The sequence below is a fragment of the Protopterus annectens genome, chromosome 11.part0 (genome assembly GCF_019279795.1).
Source record: "Protopterus annectens isolate FY-2018-M chromosome 11.part0, PAN1.0, whole genome shotgun sequence".
Lineage (NCBI taxonomy): Eukaryota > Metazoa > Chordata > Ceratodontiformes > Protopteridae > Protopterus > Protopterus annectens.
In genome coordinates, this window is record NC_056745.1 from 1,211,287,940 (window position 1) to 1,211,309,446 (window position 21,507).

At 39.6% G+C, this 21,507-nt stretch overlaps 1 protein-coding gene across 1 annotated transcript in view; it reads left to right on the top strand.

The window, feature by feature from the left end:
- DENND6B (DENN domain containing 6B) overlaps positions 1–21,507 on the top strand; it is a 1,114,433-nt gene that overhangs the window by 1,009,564 nt on the left and 83,362 nt on the right. The window contains exon 15 of the mRNA XM_044088568.1: positions 13,704–13,793. Within this exon, the coding sequence (XP_043944503.1) occupies positions 13,704–13,793 (90 nt within the window). The remainder of the gene's footprint in view (positions 1–13,703; positions 13,794–21,507) is intronic.

Genomic DNA, 21,507 nt, shown 5'->3' on the forward strand with positions numbered 1-21,507 from the left:
ATTTCCTACAGGTACAGCCACCTAGATTCAGTAGGCATTGGCCTTCTAAAAACTGGTCTTTTCCAGTCCCCTCCCAGACCTTCGCAGTCCAAACCAAGGGCCAGCAGACCACCAAGACTACAGTCTCAGGGTATACACAAATCTAAACAATGGAGTGCTCCCACCTCAAAAACAGGGAGTAGTAAGCCACCATCCTATGGAAAAAGTTCACAATGACTTGTCCTTCATCCTTCCAAGCCTTGCCCAAGTACTTGCACCCTTAGGAGGAAAACTAGCCCTGCACGCAAAAAAATGGGAGTACATTACCCAGGGCAGATGGGTCTTGAACATTGTATCTCAAGGATACAGATTCTACTTCCACTTACTGCCAACCCCAAGCGGATGGCCAGACCTCCCCCCAAACCAGTGGGCAGAGGACCAAAAGCAAGTACTTTCTCTTCTCAGTATCAAGGCTATTCAACCTGTCCCAGCAGAGCAAAGGGGACAAGGTTTTTACTCCAGACTGTTTCTGGTACCCAGAAAAGAAAACTCTTGGCACCCTATCCTGGATCTGTCTGTTCTCAACACCTTCCTGATGGTTCCAAGATTCAAAATGCTACTCTCCAACAGCTGCTTCCTATGCTAACCTAAGAACTCCTGGCTAGCTACCCTAGACTTAAAAGAAGCTTATCTGCACATCCCCATAAGGGAATCTTGCAGGAAATATCTATGTTTCAAAGCAGGCTCTATGCACTATCAGTTCTCTGCACTTCCCTTTGGCTTATCTATTGCACCCAGGATATTTACAAAATGCCTAGCTCCAGCCATTGCATATTGCAGGCAAAGGAAACTTCAAATTTACCCATACTTGAGAGATTGCCTGATTCAGGCGGACAGTCAGGAATTGCTACTTCAGTACCTGACATTTGTAAAGAGACTTCTAACTTCACAGGGATTTACCATCAACCAAAAGAAATCACATCTGGTACCCAGCCAAAAGATTGTATTCCTGGGAGCAAGCTTGAACACAACTTCCCAGATGGCATTCCTCACTCCAGAAAAACAGATTTATTTGACAAACTACTTCAATCTACAGGCCATCCAAACCCAGCTGTCTGCAAGACAAATACTGCAAGCCCTAGGGTTCATGGCCTCTTGCATTCTACTAATTCCATATGCAAGACTGCATATGGGAGACCTCCATGGTACTTAAAAAGTCTCTGGTGTCAACATTCTCAGGACCTGGAAACAATGATTTCTATCATTCCTTGCCTAGGGAATGAGTTCCTTTGGTGGGCAGAGGCCTGCTACCACAACAAGGGACTCCCTTTCACTCAACCCCCCGCCACACAAACCCTAACAGCAGACGCATCAGACCATGCATGGGGGCTCACATGGCAGGAAAATGCATTCAAAGCAAATGGAGCCCAAAACAAATGCACCTGCATATCAATCAAAAATAAATGTTAGCTGTACAGAATGCACTGGCAGCCTTCAAATACCTTATTCTTCCAGGGCAACTATTGATAGACAGACAACACCACAGTTTTGTGGTACATAAACAAGCAGGGGGGACCTCATTCCTACCCACTTTGCAGGTTAGCCATGGCTCTGTGGAACACAGCCTTGAGCAATCAAGTGCACTTGCAAGTTCAGCTCCTGCCAGGCAAACTAAATTCACTGGCAGATGACTTAAGCAGAAATATAATGGACCCACACAAGTGGAAACTGGAACCCAAATCATTTAAGCTTCCAATCCACAGGCGGGGGGGGGGGCACCAGAGGTAGACCTCTTTGCTTCCCCGTAGAGCTATCAATTGAGCAAATATTGCACCAGAACTCCCACAGCCAAGCATGAAAAGTGGATGCCCCGTCCTTTACATGGGAAAACCTCTTAATCTGTGCCTTTCCCCCTCTGTCCCTCCTCTCGAAGGTTCTACTAAAGATCAGACAGGACAAGCCAAGGACAATCCTGATTGCACCAGACTGACCATGCCAGCACTGGTACCCATTTTTGCACAGTCAGACAGTAGTGCCACCATGGCACCTGCCTCAGACCCCTTCCCTGCTGTCCCAGCAGGAAGGCCAGATTTTGCATCCTCAGCTGCAAACCCTGAACCTAGCAGCCTGGCTCATCCCCTGAACACATCACCAGCAACCCTCAGTAAACAGGTGCTGAATGTCATCCTTGAGGCAAGGAGGCCTAGTACTAGGAAATCCTATTCAGAAAAGTGGAAAAGATACTGTTCTTGTAGCCAGTCTGTGGGAATGTACACAACCGTGCCCAACTTACCTAAATACTAAAATACCTAACAGAACTGCTCCACAAAGGCCTATCCTTCTCTTCAATTAAGATCCATGCCTCTGCCATCTCAGCTCATTGCAATACTGAGCCACCCCTCTTCTCTCACCCTCTGGTCAAACAGTTCCTGAGAGGAGTCAAAAATTTAAGACCCCCCCCCCAGAGGCTCCACTCCACCCCACCCTGGAACTTAACTTGTACTGAGACTTCTCACCACTCCTCCCTTTGAACCTGCAGCTACAGCAGAGTTAAAATTCCTCTTAGCCATCACTTCAGCAAGAAGAGTGTCTGAATTGCAGGCCCTTATGGCCGTGGAACCCTTCATTATCTTCCAATGCTGTACAGGGTTTCTCTCAGGACTAACCCATCATTTATGCCCAAGGTGGTATCTAGTGTGGCTTTAAACCAATCTGTTCATTTGCCAACCTTTTTCCCTAATCCTCAGAATAAAGGGGAAAGGATCCTGTATTTTCTGGACGTGCATAGGCAGCTTAGGTTCTACCTGGACAGGACTAAACCTTTCAGAAAATCTGACCAGCTGCTAGTCAGCTTTGCTACAGGGGCAGAGGGCAAGGCCATTTCAAAGCAAACCATTTCTAAATGGATATCACACTGCATCCATTTCTGCTACAAACACCATGGAAAACCTAACCCACAGGGGGTCAGAACTCATTCCACAAGGGCTACCTCAACCTCTACAGCATTTCTCAGGGGAGTCCCTACCAGGGACATCCTAGAAGCTGCAACCTGGAGTTCTGTAAACACCTTCATCAAGCATTACCACTTACCTATCTTTTCTAAATCCAGAGCTGGATTTGCCCCAACAGTCTTACAAGGCCTGCTAGCCAGCCCTAATGGTTCTTGACTGCCTCCACCCTTCCTCAGCTTTGGGAATCAATCCAAGTGAGATGACTGCAACAGTGAAACATGAAGAACATAGTACAGTTGGTACACTTACCATAAATGTAGATGTTCGAGTGTATTCACTGTTGCCTCCAGCCCCCTGATTTCTCTATACTTTCTACCTATCCTTTTTTTAGGCCATATCTTATAACAATGGTATTTACTTTTTACTGGGGATGTTCCACACCGTGTAATTGCTTCCTATTTTGGGGGCTCCTGACATCTGGGGCAAGAAAAACTGATGTAATGGCATCGGCTGCATGTTTTATACCCTGACGACCTGACGTCATGGAAGAAGCGACAGTATCTGATGCAAAAATCCGAAGACTCTGGTATTCGGGCTGACTGAGGGCTACCTGCAGGCAGATAGCCTAAGTGTGATGACTGCAACAGTGAATACACTCAAACATTTACATTTATGGTAAGTGTACACAACTGTACTTTCGCTACTGGGGCATTTCAGTTTTGGCTATCTTCATCTGTATGCCACCTTTATGCCCTCTGTATCTCAAAGGTGATCCACTCTCTTTCAATGGCGTAAAAACTTTTTATTCGCTTTCGTCACAGCGGACTTCTTCAGGACACATGACTTAAACACCCTGCCCCTCTTTTTATACAAATATCTGAATGTTAATTAATTAACCAATAAAAATATTATACAGTCCCCCTCATTGTATCTCTTAAAAGATCCAGACATAAAAAAACTTGCCCTATGTCCATTTAGCCAAATCAATAGTCACAATTTCAGTCTTTGCCCTTTAAAAAAACACTTTATATTGATTGTTTCATTTAACTCCAGGAAGGTAACTTCTCCCAGTTTTAGCTGCCATATAGTTTCTTTTTGTTCCACTTTTAGTTTGTAGTGTCCACCCCTCAAATCCCTGGGGACTTGTTCTAAAACAGAAAAAAGAAATGTTTTACTACCTAAACAGCTCATTGTGTGTTTATACAAAGCATTGTTCATATCTTTTATCTTTATTGCATACAAATGTTCACTAATTCTCTTTTTTAATGTCCTAGCAGTCATACTTATATAATAACAGTCACAATGGCTACAGATTGCAATAGAAACAATGCCTTCAGATAGGCAGTTAAATACACCATTTATTGTAATAGTTCTATCCAAATGTTTCCAATGTATAAAAGAACCCTCTAAAATAACCATACAAACCTTGTATCTTCCACACTTACACATCCCTTTGTTTTTACCAGAAGTCATTCCAGCTGGTCAAATAATGCTGCTGTATCTTTATTTTTTTTATTTTTAGTTATAAAAAAACAAACCTTGGACTAGCCCCAGTGACCTTAAATTCAATTTTTGTTCCCCCCTTAAAATTTTCATCTTAATTATCAACCAAAGTGATATTTGTATATTAATGGACATATCCAAACAACATATTGTAGTAAGGTCTGTGGTCTTATGTTTATTTAATATATGAGGGATACATCCAGTTAAAATAGGTATACAATTATTATTTCTTTTTAATTTTATCTCATGTGCTACTCTTTCTAAATAATCTTTCCCATAGTCTCTATCAGTGAACATAGAAATAATAAAATCTATCTCCTTTTCAAATTCAAAGTAATTTGTAGTCATTCTAGAGACTCTTATGAATTGTCCTCTTAGGATATTCTTTTTAATAAAAAGGGTGATTGCTACCAAAGTGAAGGTAGTGGTTCACAAAAATATAAATAAATAAATAGTAAATAAATAAGTTATTGTCATCCCAATAAATATGAACATCTAAAAAATTAACTTTTACACCTGCATCTCCTAAAATGAACTGCAGAAAATCAGATCTATTGTTCAACACTCGTAAAAATGTAATAACTATGTATGTGTATGTATATGTATGTCAACAAATCTGTTGTAAAATACATCAAATTCTTAAAAATTTCAGAACTTAGTGTGTGTGAGAGCTGATAAAGGTCATTGTGTCAAAATAAGGATAGCAACTTTTCAGACTTATGCAGAGTGTATAAAGGAGCTGGAGGAGAGAATGCTCAGGAAAGGTATTTATCAAGGAATGTGTTCAAACATCAGCTGCGGAATGGTGAATGTGTAAAATGTGAATGGCTACTCTGTTCACCTTCCAATGGTCGTTTATACTGCTTTGTATGTCATCTGTTGTCCAAGACAGAGTCTCCCTTTACTTTATCAGGATTTAGTGACTTGGAACATGGCAATGTTGTTGTTGAACATTAAACTAGAGAAGAACATTGTAAGAGCATGATGGCATATTTGATCCAAGATAAAAAAGCTGAAAGTGTAGATTCTTTGTTACTTGAACATCATCACTCAGAGCAGGAGTACTGGCATAAAGTGTTGACACATATGGTTTCTGTAATTTGCTTTTTTGCCTGCAGAGGTTTGCCATTTCATGGAGAAAATCAAATTATTGGGTCAGCAAAAAATGGAAACTAGGTTTTCTAGAGCTGTTGAGTCAGTTTGACCTTTTTTTTGGAAGAACATCTCAAACTGTATGAAAATCATGCAAAAGTGAACCCATCATATTTATCGGTGAACATTTGTGATGAATTTATTGAATTAATGGGACATCATGTTTTTTGTGCTATTCTTGAAGAAACAAAAGAGGCAAAGTATTGCTGAATAAGTGTGGATTCCACTCCAGACATCTCACACACCGATCAACTGTCATTTACTGTCTGGTACATTCAAGGAGCCTGTGGAATGTATCATTAAGTTTTTCCTCATCTTTTATCATGGATCAAAGAATCTAGAGACACTGTTGTGGATTTCCTTAATGAAAACAAAATTCCGCTGTCAGTTGTGTGATAATGCCTCATATGTGTCTGGATGCTATACTGGACTGCAAGCATGGATTCATCAACTGAATTAGTTCACCATGTGTCCCCTGTGCTGGACACAGCCTGAACGTGGTGGGAGTAAAAACAGCAGGGTGTTGTCTACAGACTGTAAAATTCTTTGACTTTGCTCAGTGTCTGTTTTCCTTTTCTTTGCTTCTACACATTGAAGGAATGTTCTGGTATCATCTTTAGGAAAAGATGTTGTCGTCAAGCATCTGTCTCACATGAGATGGTCATCACATTTTGGCGCTCTTCATGTTCTGTGTGGGGTTTTCGAGAAAATTAAACATGCACTGGATTCTGTATCAGATGACACTGAAGAAAAAGGGAGCATTATGCTAGAGAAAGAAGGATTGAGCAAGAAAATGGAGAACCTGGAAACGATCTTTCTGACAATTCTTTGGAATGACATTCTTGAAAGAGTGAAAAAAAAACAAGTAATGTCCTGCAGTCATGGTTGTGAACATATTTGTTGCCATGAATCTTTTTGAGTCTCTGAAAGCCTGTCTTCAGGAAATTAGAGACAAATTAAGTGAATATGAAATAAAAGCCAGGAGTAGGTGTCCAGATTCAGATTTTAGCTATGTGAAAAAACGGGAATAAAAGCAAAGTGCGCATCTTTCTAGATATGATGGATCAGAAGAAGAGGTACTTCTCATTAAAAGTGAAAAGATCAAGGTGGAAACATTCCTTTCTCTTCTGGACTCTGTTATCTTTGAGCTGACAAAACGTGCAGAAGCTTATTCATTGGCTGGGAATCTGTTTTCCTTCTTGAGTAAATTGAAACAATTGGTTCTGATGAGCTAAATGAAAAGTGTGAAAATCTGGCTAATGTGTATCACAAAGACCTTGCGCCGGATTCAATAAAGCCTATACTAAGTGTACACGATATGTATTCAGTAAAATTCTTATCACATTTTTGGTGCTTTCTAGTCACTCAGAAAGATTACATTAAGTGTGCATATAGCCTACACTTTGTGGTAACCTTTATATACCCCTGTCAGTATTTAAAGCTGCAAAAATATCTGTAGGAAAACTAAAATTAGGAGGAAGAAGGTGTGAGTTATGTCTGTGTTGTCTGTTCACTCACAACAGTGTACACTTGGTGTAGGCTTTACTGAATCTCTCCCCTTGATTATGCTGACCTTTTAAATGAATGTGTTTATCTCAAGCACTACATTGTTAGTGAAAATTGTGCAACTCTCCTTGCATTGTACAGAAAAATAATTTCGTCCAACTTGAAATCTGTGCTTCCCAATATTAAAATTGCACTCAGAATATTCATGTGCAAGATGGATACCAACTGTGCAGGAGAACATTCATTTTGAAGACTGAAACTTTTTAAAAATCCGCTTTGCAGCACAATGGGGCAGCAGTGTTTGAACTGGCTTTCACTTATGTTTGTTGAAAATGACATCCTCAAGAGCATTGACTTTGTCTATTATAAAGCAATGCTGTGCAAAGAAATTTCACAAACGTTTATGTTGAACACTTGATTAATTATAAATATTTCATAATTTCATACTGTGCTATCTGCAGCTCTATTGTTTACTAGTTGTAGTATCATTAATTTGTTGAAATGTTTGTTTTTCAAGGCTCATGTTATGTTCAAAAGTTTATGTTGACTAATCATTGCTGTAGCTTGTTTGTTAATGTTTAAAGACTGATTTTGTTGGAAGTATCAATAAATATATAATTTTATCGGCCATTTTCATTTCTAATCCTGTGAATCGTTGTGTATGTAGGGGCCCCAGTGCACTGCTTTGCCCGGGGACCAATAATGCTGTTAAGACAGCCCTGACTGAGTTCACAGGCATGAAGTAGATGTTGGATGCTCACTCACTGTTTGGTGGGATTTGTTTTTGTAGATGCAGCAGCACATCTATAGGGAGTACATTTAGAAGCCAGCACCATGCCTTACTACAGCTTTCTCATGGCAAGGCCTGTTCTTTGGAATATTCCTCTGTGGATGAAAATTCATCACTGAATGATGAATGCTTGCCTACTGTTCGGTTATCATATTGTAATTTGTGTGAGTCCAGGCCACACCCTTTGTAAGCAAGGAATAATGGAGGGTTCTCTTAGTATCTGGGAAAGGTGATTCTGAATCAAATACAAATAAATAGAATGCATAAAGCTGTGATCAGCCTTTGCATAGTTCCTGTGTAGCTTGTATCTGTCTCGGATATTCTCCCTTTTCATCTTCCAGTGCTACCATTTGGAAATTTTGTTTCATTCACGATTACAGTAATATTTTGGCTGTTGAAATTATCAGATTTCCATCTTTGGGTAATTGTTTACTTGGCTACTAGCATTATTAAAAATGACAGCACTCTGTCAATAATATTACACCGAATATCTTTCTCATACCAGTAACATTAAGTTCTTTTGTAAGATGTGCATAGATTATTAATAAGTTAGGTACACAAGTTTATCTTTTTTTTAAATGATCATTTAGTTTATGTAAGGCTGCCTGATAATTGAGAATCCAAAATATGAACTTTCTTTTCTTTTTTGTTTTTATTTTTGGAAGGAACAAACTTTATTAATACACAAAAAGGATCACAATCAAAAATATATTAAACATCTATAAAAAACTAACAAAAGAAATGAGAAAAAATACATAAAGTAAAATGTAGAAAGAAAACTCAAAACAATCTAACTTCAGTCTCATTAGTAAAAAAAAAATCATCTTGGACATATGTGCTCCTACAAATCATCTTCACTAACAACTTTCACAGGTAATGCTATTTAAAATTGGCAGTTTGTAAATGTTCATGTTAACATTATCTTAAAGGAAATCAGCACATCCAAAAGCAAGGCTCAGAATCCCCCATTTACAAGCATGTGTTTTTCTTAGTAGGCTGATGTATCAGTTTTCTAGACTTATGTCTGCTTTGTATTTGTAAATCCCAGTAATTAATCCATAGGGACCATCTCAACTACAGCCTCGAGTTTCTAATTTTCTGATCCTTAAGCTGCACTTCTGTTCTACATAATTTATTTACTGGTGTTATCCATTCCTGTGTTGTAGGAGAACGCTATTTAGTCTTTAAATGTGGCTACACATGAACAAATCTAAAAAGATGTTCACATCTGAATTGGGGAACATAGTCATAAACAGTAGAGCCTAAGAGTGTTTATGGATGCACTTATATGAAAATATTTTACAATCATGAAGATTAAAATCATATTTAGGCATTAGACAATCTCTCTTATGTTCTTATCATTCTCCATTTTCAACAGCTGATCCTACCCTTCCCTAATCATTTTCACTTTTTCCATTGAATACCCTAAGTGGCATATATGCCCTACTAACCTGCCCCTTTGTAGGTTATCTTGTCTAGCTTTAAGTAAGGGTACAACAATTTATACATAATATGTTTTGATAGATAAGATAAACCTGCATGTCAAATTTCATCAACTACCCCCTTTATTTTATCTGCAAAACCCCAAGTAGCCCATACTTTTTGTTGCATCTTTTTCCACATATATTTTCATTCTCTTTCAGTTTCTCAGCAGATATGCTTCTGTTCTCCTATTCTTCATTGTTTTAATCCTCTCTCTCGACCCCAACCTAATTTCACTTGCAAGCTCCAGATAATTTACCTTGTGCATAACCTCTTGTCTAGGTAATAAATCATGAAAGAAACTTGTATCATTTTGCATTGTGATTGCAAGTTCAACTCTCAAGGATAAAAAAGTATTTACTGAATCTTTTATTTTTTTTATTTTAATTCATAATATGAATTGACAATAAATAGAATGTTATCCTGCACTGCATCATAATACACCCCTGAATAAGGCACATTAATTCTACTTTACTCTTTTTTCAATTTACAGATTTTTTTGGTGCCAGACTGACTGCTGACCATCAGATCCCTGTGATCGATTGGTCTATTCCTTCCTCATAGGTTGAGAGTTTTCTCCAGCCCATTCATTTTTTTTGTGAGATGCATGTCGATCACAGAGCTATCAACCTGGCAGCCAATAGGAAGGTATTTATCTCATGCTGCCAATTTTCACACCCTGGTGGTGATGTGAACTCTGTGTCACTGTGGAGGAGTTGCCTTTGTCCCTAATATGGAGGCATGCCCACATCCTGACACTCCCATACAAAAGGTACTACACCAGCTTGAGTCAGCTTGCCTGCATACCCCCAGAAACCTGTTTTTGGAGGAGCAACTAATGTCACTCCCCTAGAGAGCCAGGTTACTACAGGGGAGAGGAGTCAACACACGTTTTCCTTACTAGGCTGTAGTATCAGTATCAGTCCAGGTGAGCATGTTGGTTTATGTCACACACACACTTCTCATCTACCCCTACCCCCAGGTCTTCCAGCTTCCGAAGCCGCTAATTGGTCTGTGGTTATTTTAGTGGCAATCAGGACTTTCTCCCCCTGCTAGACAGAGCCAGATCCAACCACTTTACCCTTCTGATAATACTAGCTTTTCCATTGTACATTACAGATTTAAGACTATAGATGATATACCTGTACAGTGCAGTAGTCCTGGGTTTGATTCTTACAGCCTACACTTGCTTATTGTGCGATGACTGAGCAAGTCATTTATTCAGACCATGCTTCCAGGCTGAGTCTGAAATGGGTCTTTGTGGATCAGTGCCCTACCCTGGTTTACAAACCTTATTTTTATTTACTTATTTCTTTTCAAATATAGTCATGAATCATATTCCTGACTTCAGGACATTCCCGGTTACTTTAGCTGGAAAGTCTTGAAATGCATAACAGCAAAGATAAAACAAAAAAGACCTCCAGTTTTTTTTTTATCTTGGGTTTTTCTCCATTCGTCCCCTTCCTGCTTTTTCCTTATGTACTTTGTTTTGTAGTCGTTTTCAAAGCTTACTTCTCTTTTATCTTCTTATTTTCCTCTTGTATTCTTTTCTTCTACGTATGTAATGTAATTCCCACCTTCTTTTGTAGATAATTATACTAATCTTTTCTTCCTGCCACTCCCATTGTTTTGGTGCTTTATTCTTCATTTGCTTCCTCTTCCTTCCATTCCCCTTTAGTTTTGTTGCCTCCCTTCCTACGTGTAAATAAACATGACTGATGGGAGCTTACTGTTGCTGCTTTTGTGATTGTTGCTTCCCTCTCAGTTATGAATTACTTTTCACTGGTTCATTTTAGTAGTTTAGCAGTATACCTTTGTTATGTCTTCTCTGGTTCCCCTCTTCCTGACCAGGATCCCCCCCTCTAATATGCCTTATGCTACATATTACTCCTATTTGTTTCACTCACTAGACCATTGTACAATCTTCCATTTTCATGCAGTGTTTTATCTCCTACCATTTTGCTGTTCCCTTGCTTAAGTCATTTGCCTTGTGTTGTGCTTTTTCAGTAGTCCCTTCCATTGCTTGCTTAAGCCTTTTTGATCAGCAACTAGCCCTCTTGCTCCTTTCCTGTTTTGTCTTTGCCTCAGTATTTCTTCTTAATTGAGCATTTTCTCTTTCCAGCACTGCTCCCCACAGAATGTTTACTGACCTGTAGAGTATCATTTTTCCAGCACTATAGCCTACATTGGCACTCCTTACCACATTCCCCTTCCCCTGCTTCAAATGAAATTCTGTCCTTGCTTGCATAGTGTCTCAACATTTGTTTAACCCATGATGTACATATTTGTATTTTATTATTATTATTATTATTATTACTACTTTATTTTCATATCACATACATATTACATTTTTCCAAGTTGCATTCAATAGCATAGGCTTATCATTTCTGTGGTTCATTGTCTTCTGCTTTTTGTGATGTGTCTCTTATGTCTGCATAAAAGCCTTGTATGGCAGCTTTTCAATTATCATCATATGTCACTATTAAAAATGCATTTATATTAGCTATCAGCTAAGTATTAAACATGATGGTGTTTCAGCTGTCCACAGCCACGTGCACTGTTTTTACCTCATTGCCACTATACTTTTCATTTACTTTCATCCCCATGTCTATGTTGTGCGGCTCGATTACTTCCTCCTAAGGCAGTATGACAGTCTGTCCTAATCAGTCATATTGAGATGCAGTTTAATTGTGTGACAGTAATCCTGCTTTACTGTACTTTTGTCTTTTCCCGTTTCTCCAAACTGTCAGGTGTGTTTCTTCCATCACAGAGAAGTCATCATTCTGTGCTGGCCAGCTATTCCTTTCCAGCGTGTGGTTTACTCTCAAGATTCCTTCTGCTACTTTGAGAGCTGCCTTTCGTTCTTGGTTTGTTTTCTCCCTTTTATTTCACGTCCTCTGATTCACAATTGCTGTTTCATTTTGTTCCTGTATTCTCTTTGTCTCATTGCGTTTGCCTTCTTGTCAGTTTCCCGTTCTCCTTTTGTATTTGTTTCCTGCATGCTTCTGTCCCATCCTGCTACCCATTCAACCTCCTTTTACTTCTGCTTCCTTCATGCAAATGCTGCTGTTTTTCTCATTTTGTTTCTTGGTGAGTCTGTCGGTAATTATGTCTGGCTGGCAGGACTCTCCCATTGTGCCTGTCCCTCCATCTTCCTTTTAGACAATTCTGCCTGGTAGTAATCACTTCATTTGGGACTCCATTTCCTTATCCAAACAATCCTGGGTTTCTAGACTTACTAACAGCACCTATTTGTCATTCCCATAAACAAGCTCATATTTACCTTCATCCTTTTAATGCCTGCCTCACTAGGTCATATGCTGTGTGCAATTCATACAGTTCCAGTGTAGTCTGGGAGGAACTTTATAAATGTTGCATTCCATAGTCGGTATCCTCTTTCTTCTGGCTGTCAGTAGAATCTATCCCTTTGTTTGGAAATCATGTGGGCAACATAAAATGTGGTGAAGAGGGTCACTGATATCCTTCTCAGTTGATGATGCATTCTGTCAGTTTTACAATCTTTTATCCATCGATGGCTGCACTGGTAGCAAAACATATTTTTAAATAGTTGTCCCACTTTGTCCATGGTTCTTTCTGAAATTCCTGGAATTCTTGGAGTCATTCTTCTCTTTCTCTCTGTTCTCCTATAAATGTAACTGTTTCCTTAGTCTTCTCATCTTACTCTTCATGATGATGATTCTTTCACAGCTTCTAATCAGATGTTAATTACTATGTTTCTGTTTGCTTTCTGTCTGCCAGTCTGAGGTCATATGGTTTACTGTCTGGTCACTGTATCATTGTGGAAGGCAATACCTTCTGTTCATTTTAACATTTCCAGTATTTTCTGTACTTTCTCCTCCATTTTTTAATGACTTGCTTCCGTTTTCTTGTTCCTTACAATGTCATTTTGTTTTCTTTTTCTTTAATATTTTCTGGAAGTCTTGAGAGCTTAAGGTTTAGGTGACCATCTTGTAGGAGCTTTACCTGCCCCACTGTTTTGGTTACTAACATGCTCTTACATTGAGGTATATAATGACATTCAAGCTAGATCATCTGCAGGTGTTCTGCACTGAGGTAGTCGGTGCCGGTAAACAGTGGGCTGCTTAATTTATAATTCTGTGAACACACAGATAAATGGTTGCAGTAGATATGTACTGATCTGTTATTTATAGAGTAAATGAGACACCACTTGTGCTTTTGGTTTTCATTATTTTAACACACAAACAGTACAAACCAGTATTTGAAGAAAACAAAAGACAGTGCTGTGAGTGACTGCTGTCAATGTAGAAATTGTTTAGAGTCAAATGTTACATTACTATGTGAAGTCTTCTTTGTATCAGGGCATTCAGAGAAAACGACCATCAGAAGTGCAGAGCACCCTCTTGAGACGACATCTTTTGGAAATCACGCAAAGTTTCATCATCCCATTAGTGAGTATGGTTTTTACTTCTAGTTCCGGAAGCCGTAATTATCATGGTTGCAGAATTGTTTTTTGACACAGCGAAGAAGATTTATGTTCTTCAGGCAGTACCTGAATGCTATCTTTCTTCTTATGTCTAGATGATTTACTAAAGGGCAAATTTTAAACAAGCCAGGTTTTTGCATTTGTGCCCCTTTTGATTATGATGATTTCAGCAGTTAACACATGACCAACAAATCACTTATGAGAAGAAAAGAGAGCGAACAGTTTTTTTATGTTTGTATTTGGCATAATAAAACATATTCACATGAAGAACTGGTTTGATTTCTCTGTAAGACTTCTCATATAACTGAAATGGTTTGTCTGTTATGAAATAATTGAGTGTAATGCTAAAAATAAACAGGTATAGTCTGATTGAAACCTTTCCCAAATCTGAAATTATTTATTTATTGTTTTTAATGATGTTTGTTTACTAGGAAATTCCGACAAGGTAATAAATAGCCGTTTTCAGGGTGAGGACCCAGGAAAAAAGCTTCAGAGAGTTAAATACTATCAAATAAAACACTGATATAAATGTAATAATTAAAAAAAGCATATATATGCACACAGTTTGATAGTGGAATACAAAGAATACAGTAAAGCATTAGGAGACACCAATGATGTAAAATAAAAAAATAAATTAAAAAATGACAATTAACTATGATAATCAGTATCTACAAAAGTACTAGAAGTATAATCTACTATGCTAGGGAATAAAAATAAAAAAGATGCAAGTCCACACTAAGAGCTGGGAGAGGGTAAGTGTTGAAAGGTATAGATAGATGGTATGATGAGAAGATAAGTTAGTAAGAATGTCAAGTATTTGTTGATGTAGATCATGCAGGTGAGGTGCATAGGCATAGCCATGAGTTACTGAGAAATTCTGTGAAAGAGGACTTACATACATGGAAGCTAGATATAATTCTGACAGAATTTGGGATAGAGTTCCATAGCTTGGATATGCAATTTCAGTATAAACTTTGTCCCATACTTTTTGTTTTTGGTTTATAGATTTCAAGCAGGTTTTTGTCTTGAGAACACAAAGGAGGATTGGGAGGAAGTGATGAAGTACTGAAGAGATAGAAGGGCAAGTAGAGAGGTTATATAGTATGTGTAAATGCAGCACAATTTCTCAGAGATTTGAAGCCGCCACCATAAAACTTAGCTCTCAACATCATTGATAGCAGTGGCTTAGAGCAAGGGAGAATCAATTCACGGGGAGAATGAAATTCTTGACAAAATATAATGGTCTAACTCCGAAGGCATTACTAATGGATACAAACAATAGTACTCTGCACATCATTTTCTGGCAATCAGAGGGAATTGTGTCCATAACTGAAACACTTGAGAAACTGTGTTATTGCTGCTACTCTGCATATTCCATGAATAGAAATTCTGTTGCTAGCACCTAAGCCAGGTGGCTTGAAGAGTGGTTCGTATATATTCTGGAAGATGCTTAGGTTGAAATCCATCAGAGTTCACTGTGCTTTTACAATGCCAAGAAAGTATGACAAGCTCTATGAGAAATAGGGGATACTGCTTGCATCTTTAAGTGGCATGGATAATATGATCATACAGTAGGTTTGGGCATGGGTAGTATAATCATGCAGTAGGTTTGGGTATGGGTAGTATAATCATGCAGTAAGTTTGGGCATGAGTAATATAATCATGCAGTAGGTTTGGGCATGGGTAGTATAATCATGCAGTAGGTTTGGGCATGAGTAATATAATCATGCAGCAGGTTTGGGCATGGGTAGTATAATCATGCAGTAAGTTTGGGCATGGGTAGTATAATCATGCAGTAAGTTTGGGCATGGGTGGTATAATCATGCAGTAGGTTTGAGCATGGGTAGTATAATCATGTAGTAGGTTTGGGCATGGGTGTTATAATCATGCAGTAGGTTTGGGCATGGGTAGTATAATCATGCAGTAGGTTTGGGCATGGGTGGTATAATCATGCAGTAGATTTGGGCATGGGTAGTATAATCATGCAGCAGGTTTGGGCATGGGTAGTATAATCATGCAGTAGGTTTGGGCATGGGTGGTATAATCATGCAGTAGGTTTGAGCATGGGTAGTATAATCATGCAGCAGGTTTGGGCATGGGTAGTATAATCATGCAGTAAGTTTGGGCATGGGTGGTATAATCATGCAGTAGGTTTGAGCATGGGTAGTATAATCATGTAGTAGGTTTGGGCATGAGGGTATAATCATGCACTAGGTTTGGGCATGGGTGTTATAATCATGCAGTAGGTTTGGGCATGGGTAGTATAATCATGCAGTAGGTTTGGGCATGGGTGGTATAATCATGCAGTAGGTTTGGGCATGGGTGGTATAATCATGCAGTAGGTTTCAGCATGGGTAGTATAATCATGTAGTAGGTTTGGGTATAGGTGGTACAATCATGCAGTAGGTTTGGGTATGAGTAATATAATCATGCAGTAGGTTTGGGCATGGTTAGTATAATCATGCAGTAGGTTTGGGCATGGGTGGTTTAATCATGCAGTAGGTTTGAGCATGGGTAGTATAATCATGTAGTAGGTTTGGGAATGAGGGTATAATCATGCAGTAGGTTTGGGCATGGGTGTTATAATCATGCAGTAGGTTTGGGCATGGGTAGCATAATCATGCAGTAGGTTTGGGCATGGGTGGTATACTCATGCAGTAGGTTTGGGCATTTGTAGTACAATCATGCAGTTGGTTTGGGGATGGGTAGCATAATCATGCAGTAGGTTTGGGCATGGGTGGTATAATCTTGCAGTAGGTTTGGGCATGGGTAGTATAATCATGTAGTAGGTTTGGGCATGGGTAGTATAATCATGCAGTAGGTTTGGGCATGGGTGGTATAATCATGCAGCAGGTTTGGGCATGGGTAGTATAATCTTGCAGTAGGTTTGGGCATGGGTAGTATAATCATGCAGTAGGTTTGGGCATGGGTAGTATAATCATGCAGTAGGTTTGGGCATGGGTGGTATAATCATGCAGCAGGTTTGGGCATGGGTAGTATAATCTTGCAGTAGGTTTGGGCATGGGTAGTATAATCATGCAGTAGGTTTGGGCATGGGTGTTATAATCATGCAGTAGGTTTGGGCATGGGTAGTATAATCATGCAGTAGGTTTGGGCATGGGTAGTATAATCTTGCAGTAGGTTTGGGCATGGATGGTATAATCATGCAGTAGGTTTGGGCATGGGTGTTATAATCATGCAGTAGGTTTGGGCATGGGTAGTATAATCATGCAGTAGGTTTGGGCATGGATGGTATAATCATGCAGTAGGTTTGGGCATGGGTGGTATAATCATGCAGTAGGTTTGGGCACGGGTAATATAATTATCCAGTAGGTTTGGGCATGGGTCGTATAATCATGCACTAGGTTTGGCCATGGGTAGTTTAATCATGCAGTAGATTTGGGCATGGGTAGTATAATCATGCAGTAGGTTTGGGCATGAGTAATATAATTATCCAGTAGGTTTGGGCATGGGTAGTATAATCATGCATTAGGTTTGGCCGTGGGTGGTAGTATAATCATGTAGAAGGTTGGGCATGGGTAGTATAATCACTCAGTAGGTTTGGGCATGGTTAATATAATTATCCAGTAGGTTTGGGCATGGGTAATATAATCATGCAGTAGGTTTGGGCATGGGTAGTATAATCATGCAGCAGGTTTGGGCATGGGTAGTATAATCATGCAGCAGGTTTGGGCATGGGTAGTGTAATCATGCAGTAGGTTTGAGCATGGGTGGTATAATCATGCAGTAGGTTTGGGCATGGGTGTTATAATCATGCAGTAGTTTTGGGCATGGGTGGTATAATCATGCAGCAGGTTTGGGCATGGGTAGTGTAATCATGCAGTAGGTTTGAGCATGGGTGGTATAATCATGCAGCAGGTTTGGGCATGGGTAGTATAATCATGCAGTAGGTTTGGGCATGGGTATTATAATCATGCAGTAGTTTTGGGCATGGGTGGTATAATCATGCAGCAGGTTTGGGCATGGGTAGTGTAATCATGCAGTAGGTTTGAGCATGGGTGGTATAATCATGCAGCAGGTTTGGGCATGGGTGGTATAATCATGCAGCAGGTTTGGGCATGGGTGGTATAATCATGCAGCAGGTTTGGGCATGGGTAGTATAATCTTGCAGTAGGTTTGGGCATGGGTAGTATAATCATGCAGTAGGTTTGGGCATGGGTGGTATAATCATGCAGTAGGTTTGAGCATGGGTGGTATAATCATGCAGCAGGTTTGGGCATGGGTGGTATAATCATGCAGCAGGTTTGGGCATGGGTAGTATAATCATGCAGTAGGTTTGGGCATGGGTGGTATAATCATGCAGTAGGTTTGGGCATGGGTGGTATAATCATGCAGTAGGTTTGGGCATGGGTGGTATAATCATGCAGTAGGTTTGAGCATGGGTGGTATAATCATGCAGCAGGTTTGGGCATGGGTGTTATAATCATGCAGCAGGTTTGGGCATGGGTAGTATAATCATGCAGTAGGTTTGGGCATGGGTGGTATAATCATGCAGTAGGTTTGGCTTGAAGATGTAGGAGCATTAAATGTATATTTTTCTTGATGCAGATTTTGCTGCATACTTCCTTCGCTCATTTTAACTTTTCTGGAATGTTTAAAGCAGCTTTTTATGATCAGTGCTGTTTCCTACCTAACTTTGTTTTATGAGAAACTTAAGATGTATATTCATAGAAATCTGACTTTGAGGTCTGAATACATTTGTACTGTTCTCTAAAATGTCATAATTTGTGTAGCTTTTGCATTCATGATGCTACATCAGTATTTCCCATTCTGACATTTCTAGAAAAGGAAGCATGCAGTCCCCAGTTTTTCCCACCATTCATACTTTTGTTTTTCACACTTATGAGTTATCAAACAAAAGTGCCCAGGTTCAGAATCATAAACGTACAAAAACCTACCAGTAGCCCAGGGAAAATCCATATAGGTGGGAAGGGGGAAAAGAGCCTGCAGACTCTTCTCCGATAGCAAACATGGATCAGGATTAAATGATAGATTCTGGAGTGATGAGGATCAGGATTCAATGATAGATTCTGGAGTGATGAGGGAGTGATCTTAACACTGATCATTCATGCTTCCTTTTACTTACGTGCATCTAGCTAAAGGCAGATGTGGTCAAGGTAAGAGATCAGGAACCAGGCTTAAAACTTCAAGGTCTGAGTCCTGTGCAAACTTCACAATGGCTATGTTGTCCTCTGTAGTCCTGAGGTAGGACAATATGATCGAATTTCTGAAAACTCAAACTGAAGAAAGAAAAAGAAAAAAACACAAAGTCACAAATCACAAAAAAATTCTACCTTTATTATGTTTTTGCAGGGGGGCAAGTTCCACTACATCCCCTGCAAATTATGTATACCAACTCCGAGATCTCACTACAGTGGGAAAAGGGTAAATTTCCTGATCCTCACTGTACTGTGATCTCCATCCAAAAGCTTTGGGTTTTCAAAAACCCGATCATAATGTCTTGACCATGTGAATTTTGAGTTTGTGAGAACTCTGTCATCTGATAGGAACCCCGTGTACCATACCCTGATAAAGGGTGACAAAGCCATTGCAAAGTGGGACACTGCTGCAGACATTACAGTTACTTAGCCTTAGTTATTAGAGAGGAATGTTACTTGCCTGAGCAATCCACTACATTTAGGGTCATGAGAAGAGGACCTTTTCATGTGTCACTGGCTAGGGTTCTGTAGGTCTGTGAAGGGTAGCAGGCTGACAAACAGGTATCAATGTTGGATGATATCCAAGCATTTGTTCTAATAGGTAATGACTTTGATGGCATAGTGCCGTGTAGCACAGTTAGAAGCAGTCAGGCATGGAGAAATTCCTGTGAGAAAGGGAGGGGAGACCCTGGCATCACCCCTGCTTCCAATAGAGGCTGATTATTTGGCTACTTCAGTGAAAGGTCTGAATAGTAGCAGTAATCCTAAATCTGAGTCATGTGCTGGAGTTCCTTTTGAATGCATTACGTCAGAGAAAGAGATGGTTGGTAACAACAAGCTTGAATCTGAGACATAGTTGCCAAAAATACTAGATATGAATTAGAACTGGGAACTGGGAAGGATCAGAATGTGAAAGAAGTAACAGGAACAGCTGTCAGACACAATTTTACAGAACCTGAGAGAGGTAGTCAAGGAGAATCTTAAATCTAAAGGGCAGGGGAGTCCATATATCAGGATATTGCTTTACTGTACATAGAATGAAATCCTGAAGGAGGGCTTGGGGGGAATGACACATTATTTGGTAGTCCCAATTGTGTACTGTCAGGCATTTCTGGCCATAGCCCATAATGTTCCTGTATCAGGCTGCACAGTGTGGTGTAGTGTCCCCTAGCAGCCACTTTGGGCCTTGTGGAGCTGTAGTCAGGACATGCTGGGAGGGGCACACATGCCGTGAGAGGAGGAGACACCACCCTTTCTTATAAAAGGAAGATAAATGCCTAGAGAAGAGAGGACTGATCAAGAGTAAATAGCCACAGAGAGAGAGAACAGCCATTGTTATTATAGAGAGAAGCTTACTTCTATATTGGGAGGACAACTAACTGGTCATTTGGGTTGTGGATGAACTTTTTTGAAGTCTGACCTTTGGAAGACAGGCAGGTTACCTGGACCCACTGCATCATGGATATTTTTGATAGACTTTAAAGCAAACTGAACTGTGAGCCATTTTTCATGCCTTGAGTTTGGAAGTGTGTGTTTAAATTCGAATATGAGTATCTTGCATAATGTATTTTGTATATTAGCAAAAAACATTGAGTTGATGGTATGATAGGACTATAGAGTTTACACCATACAATTCCAGAGTAAATAAAGAGAACTGTAACCATACAGTGAGTTTACAGTGTGTTGAATATACTACACTGGGAATAAAGCATACGAAAAGGGGGCTTATGCAAATTTTGTTTAGGCCAGGTATTGCAAAAGATGTGAAAGGGTAAAGCTAGACATGTAAGCAGTGTCAAATGGCAGACAGGATACATAGGTAAGGCTGCTTTGGTGCCTTTACTTGTTATTTCAGGACACTTGCAGAGGGTAGCCATACATATTATAAGGTTCCAAGCAAGTTTATTTTGGGGGTGGTAGCCTATGCTACTATGTTCCCTGAAATGATGACTGTATCCTCAAGGTAAAAAGTTGGCAAATGCTAGTTTGAAAATGCTCAGCAAGGTGTTTTCCCCAGGAAATACAGGCTGAGCTAACTACATATCTGACCTGCTGGCTTTTTTGTGGAAATGATATAGGTTAGAACAGTTAAAAATTACCCCGGCATCCACCAACAAATAGTTTAGTGGAGAGTTTTATCTCAACTCTCAAGACAATGCCAACAGCATTTGTAAGCCAGTTTAAGAAGGAGTGGGACAAGTATTCCCATCTTCTCTTTGCTTATAGAGAAGTGCTCCACGAATCCACAGTTTTTTAAGTATTTAAATAGCATTATAGTCATGCAGCGAGAGGGATCCTTGATCTAATTTAAAATTAGTGGAAAGGTGAATGCAATTTACACAAGGAGTAAGTAGTGGAATATGCAATACATTTCTTGACTAAGCTTAAGGAGCTCATTGGTTTTGCACAAGTTCTTAATGTGATCTGTAATTGGCTGAGGCAGCAGTATACATTTATAGGTTCATAGGTAGGTACTAGGCTATTGGCCCTAGGGCCTAT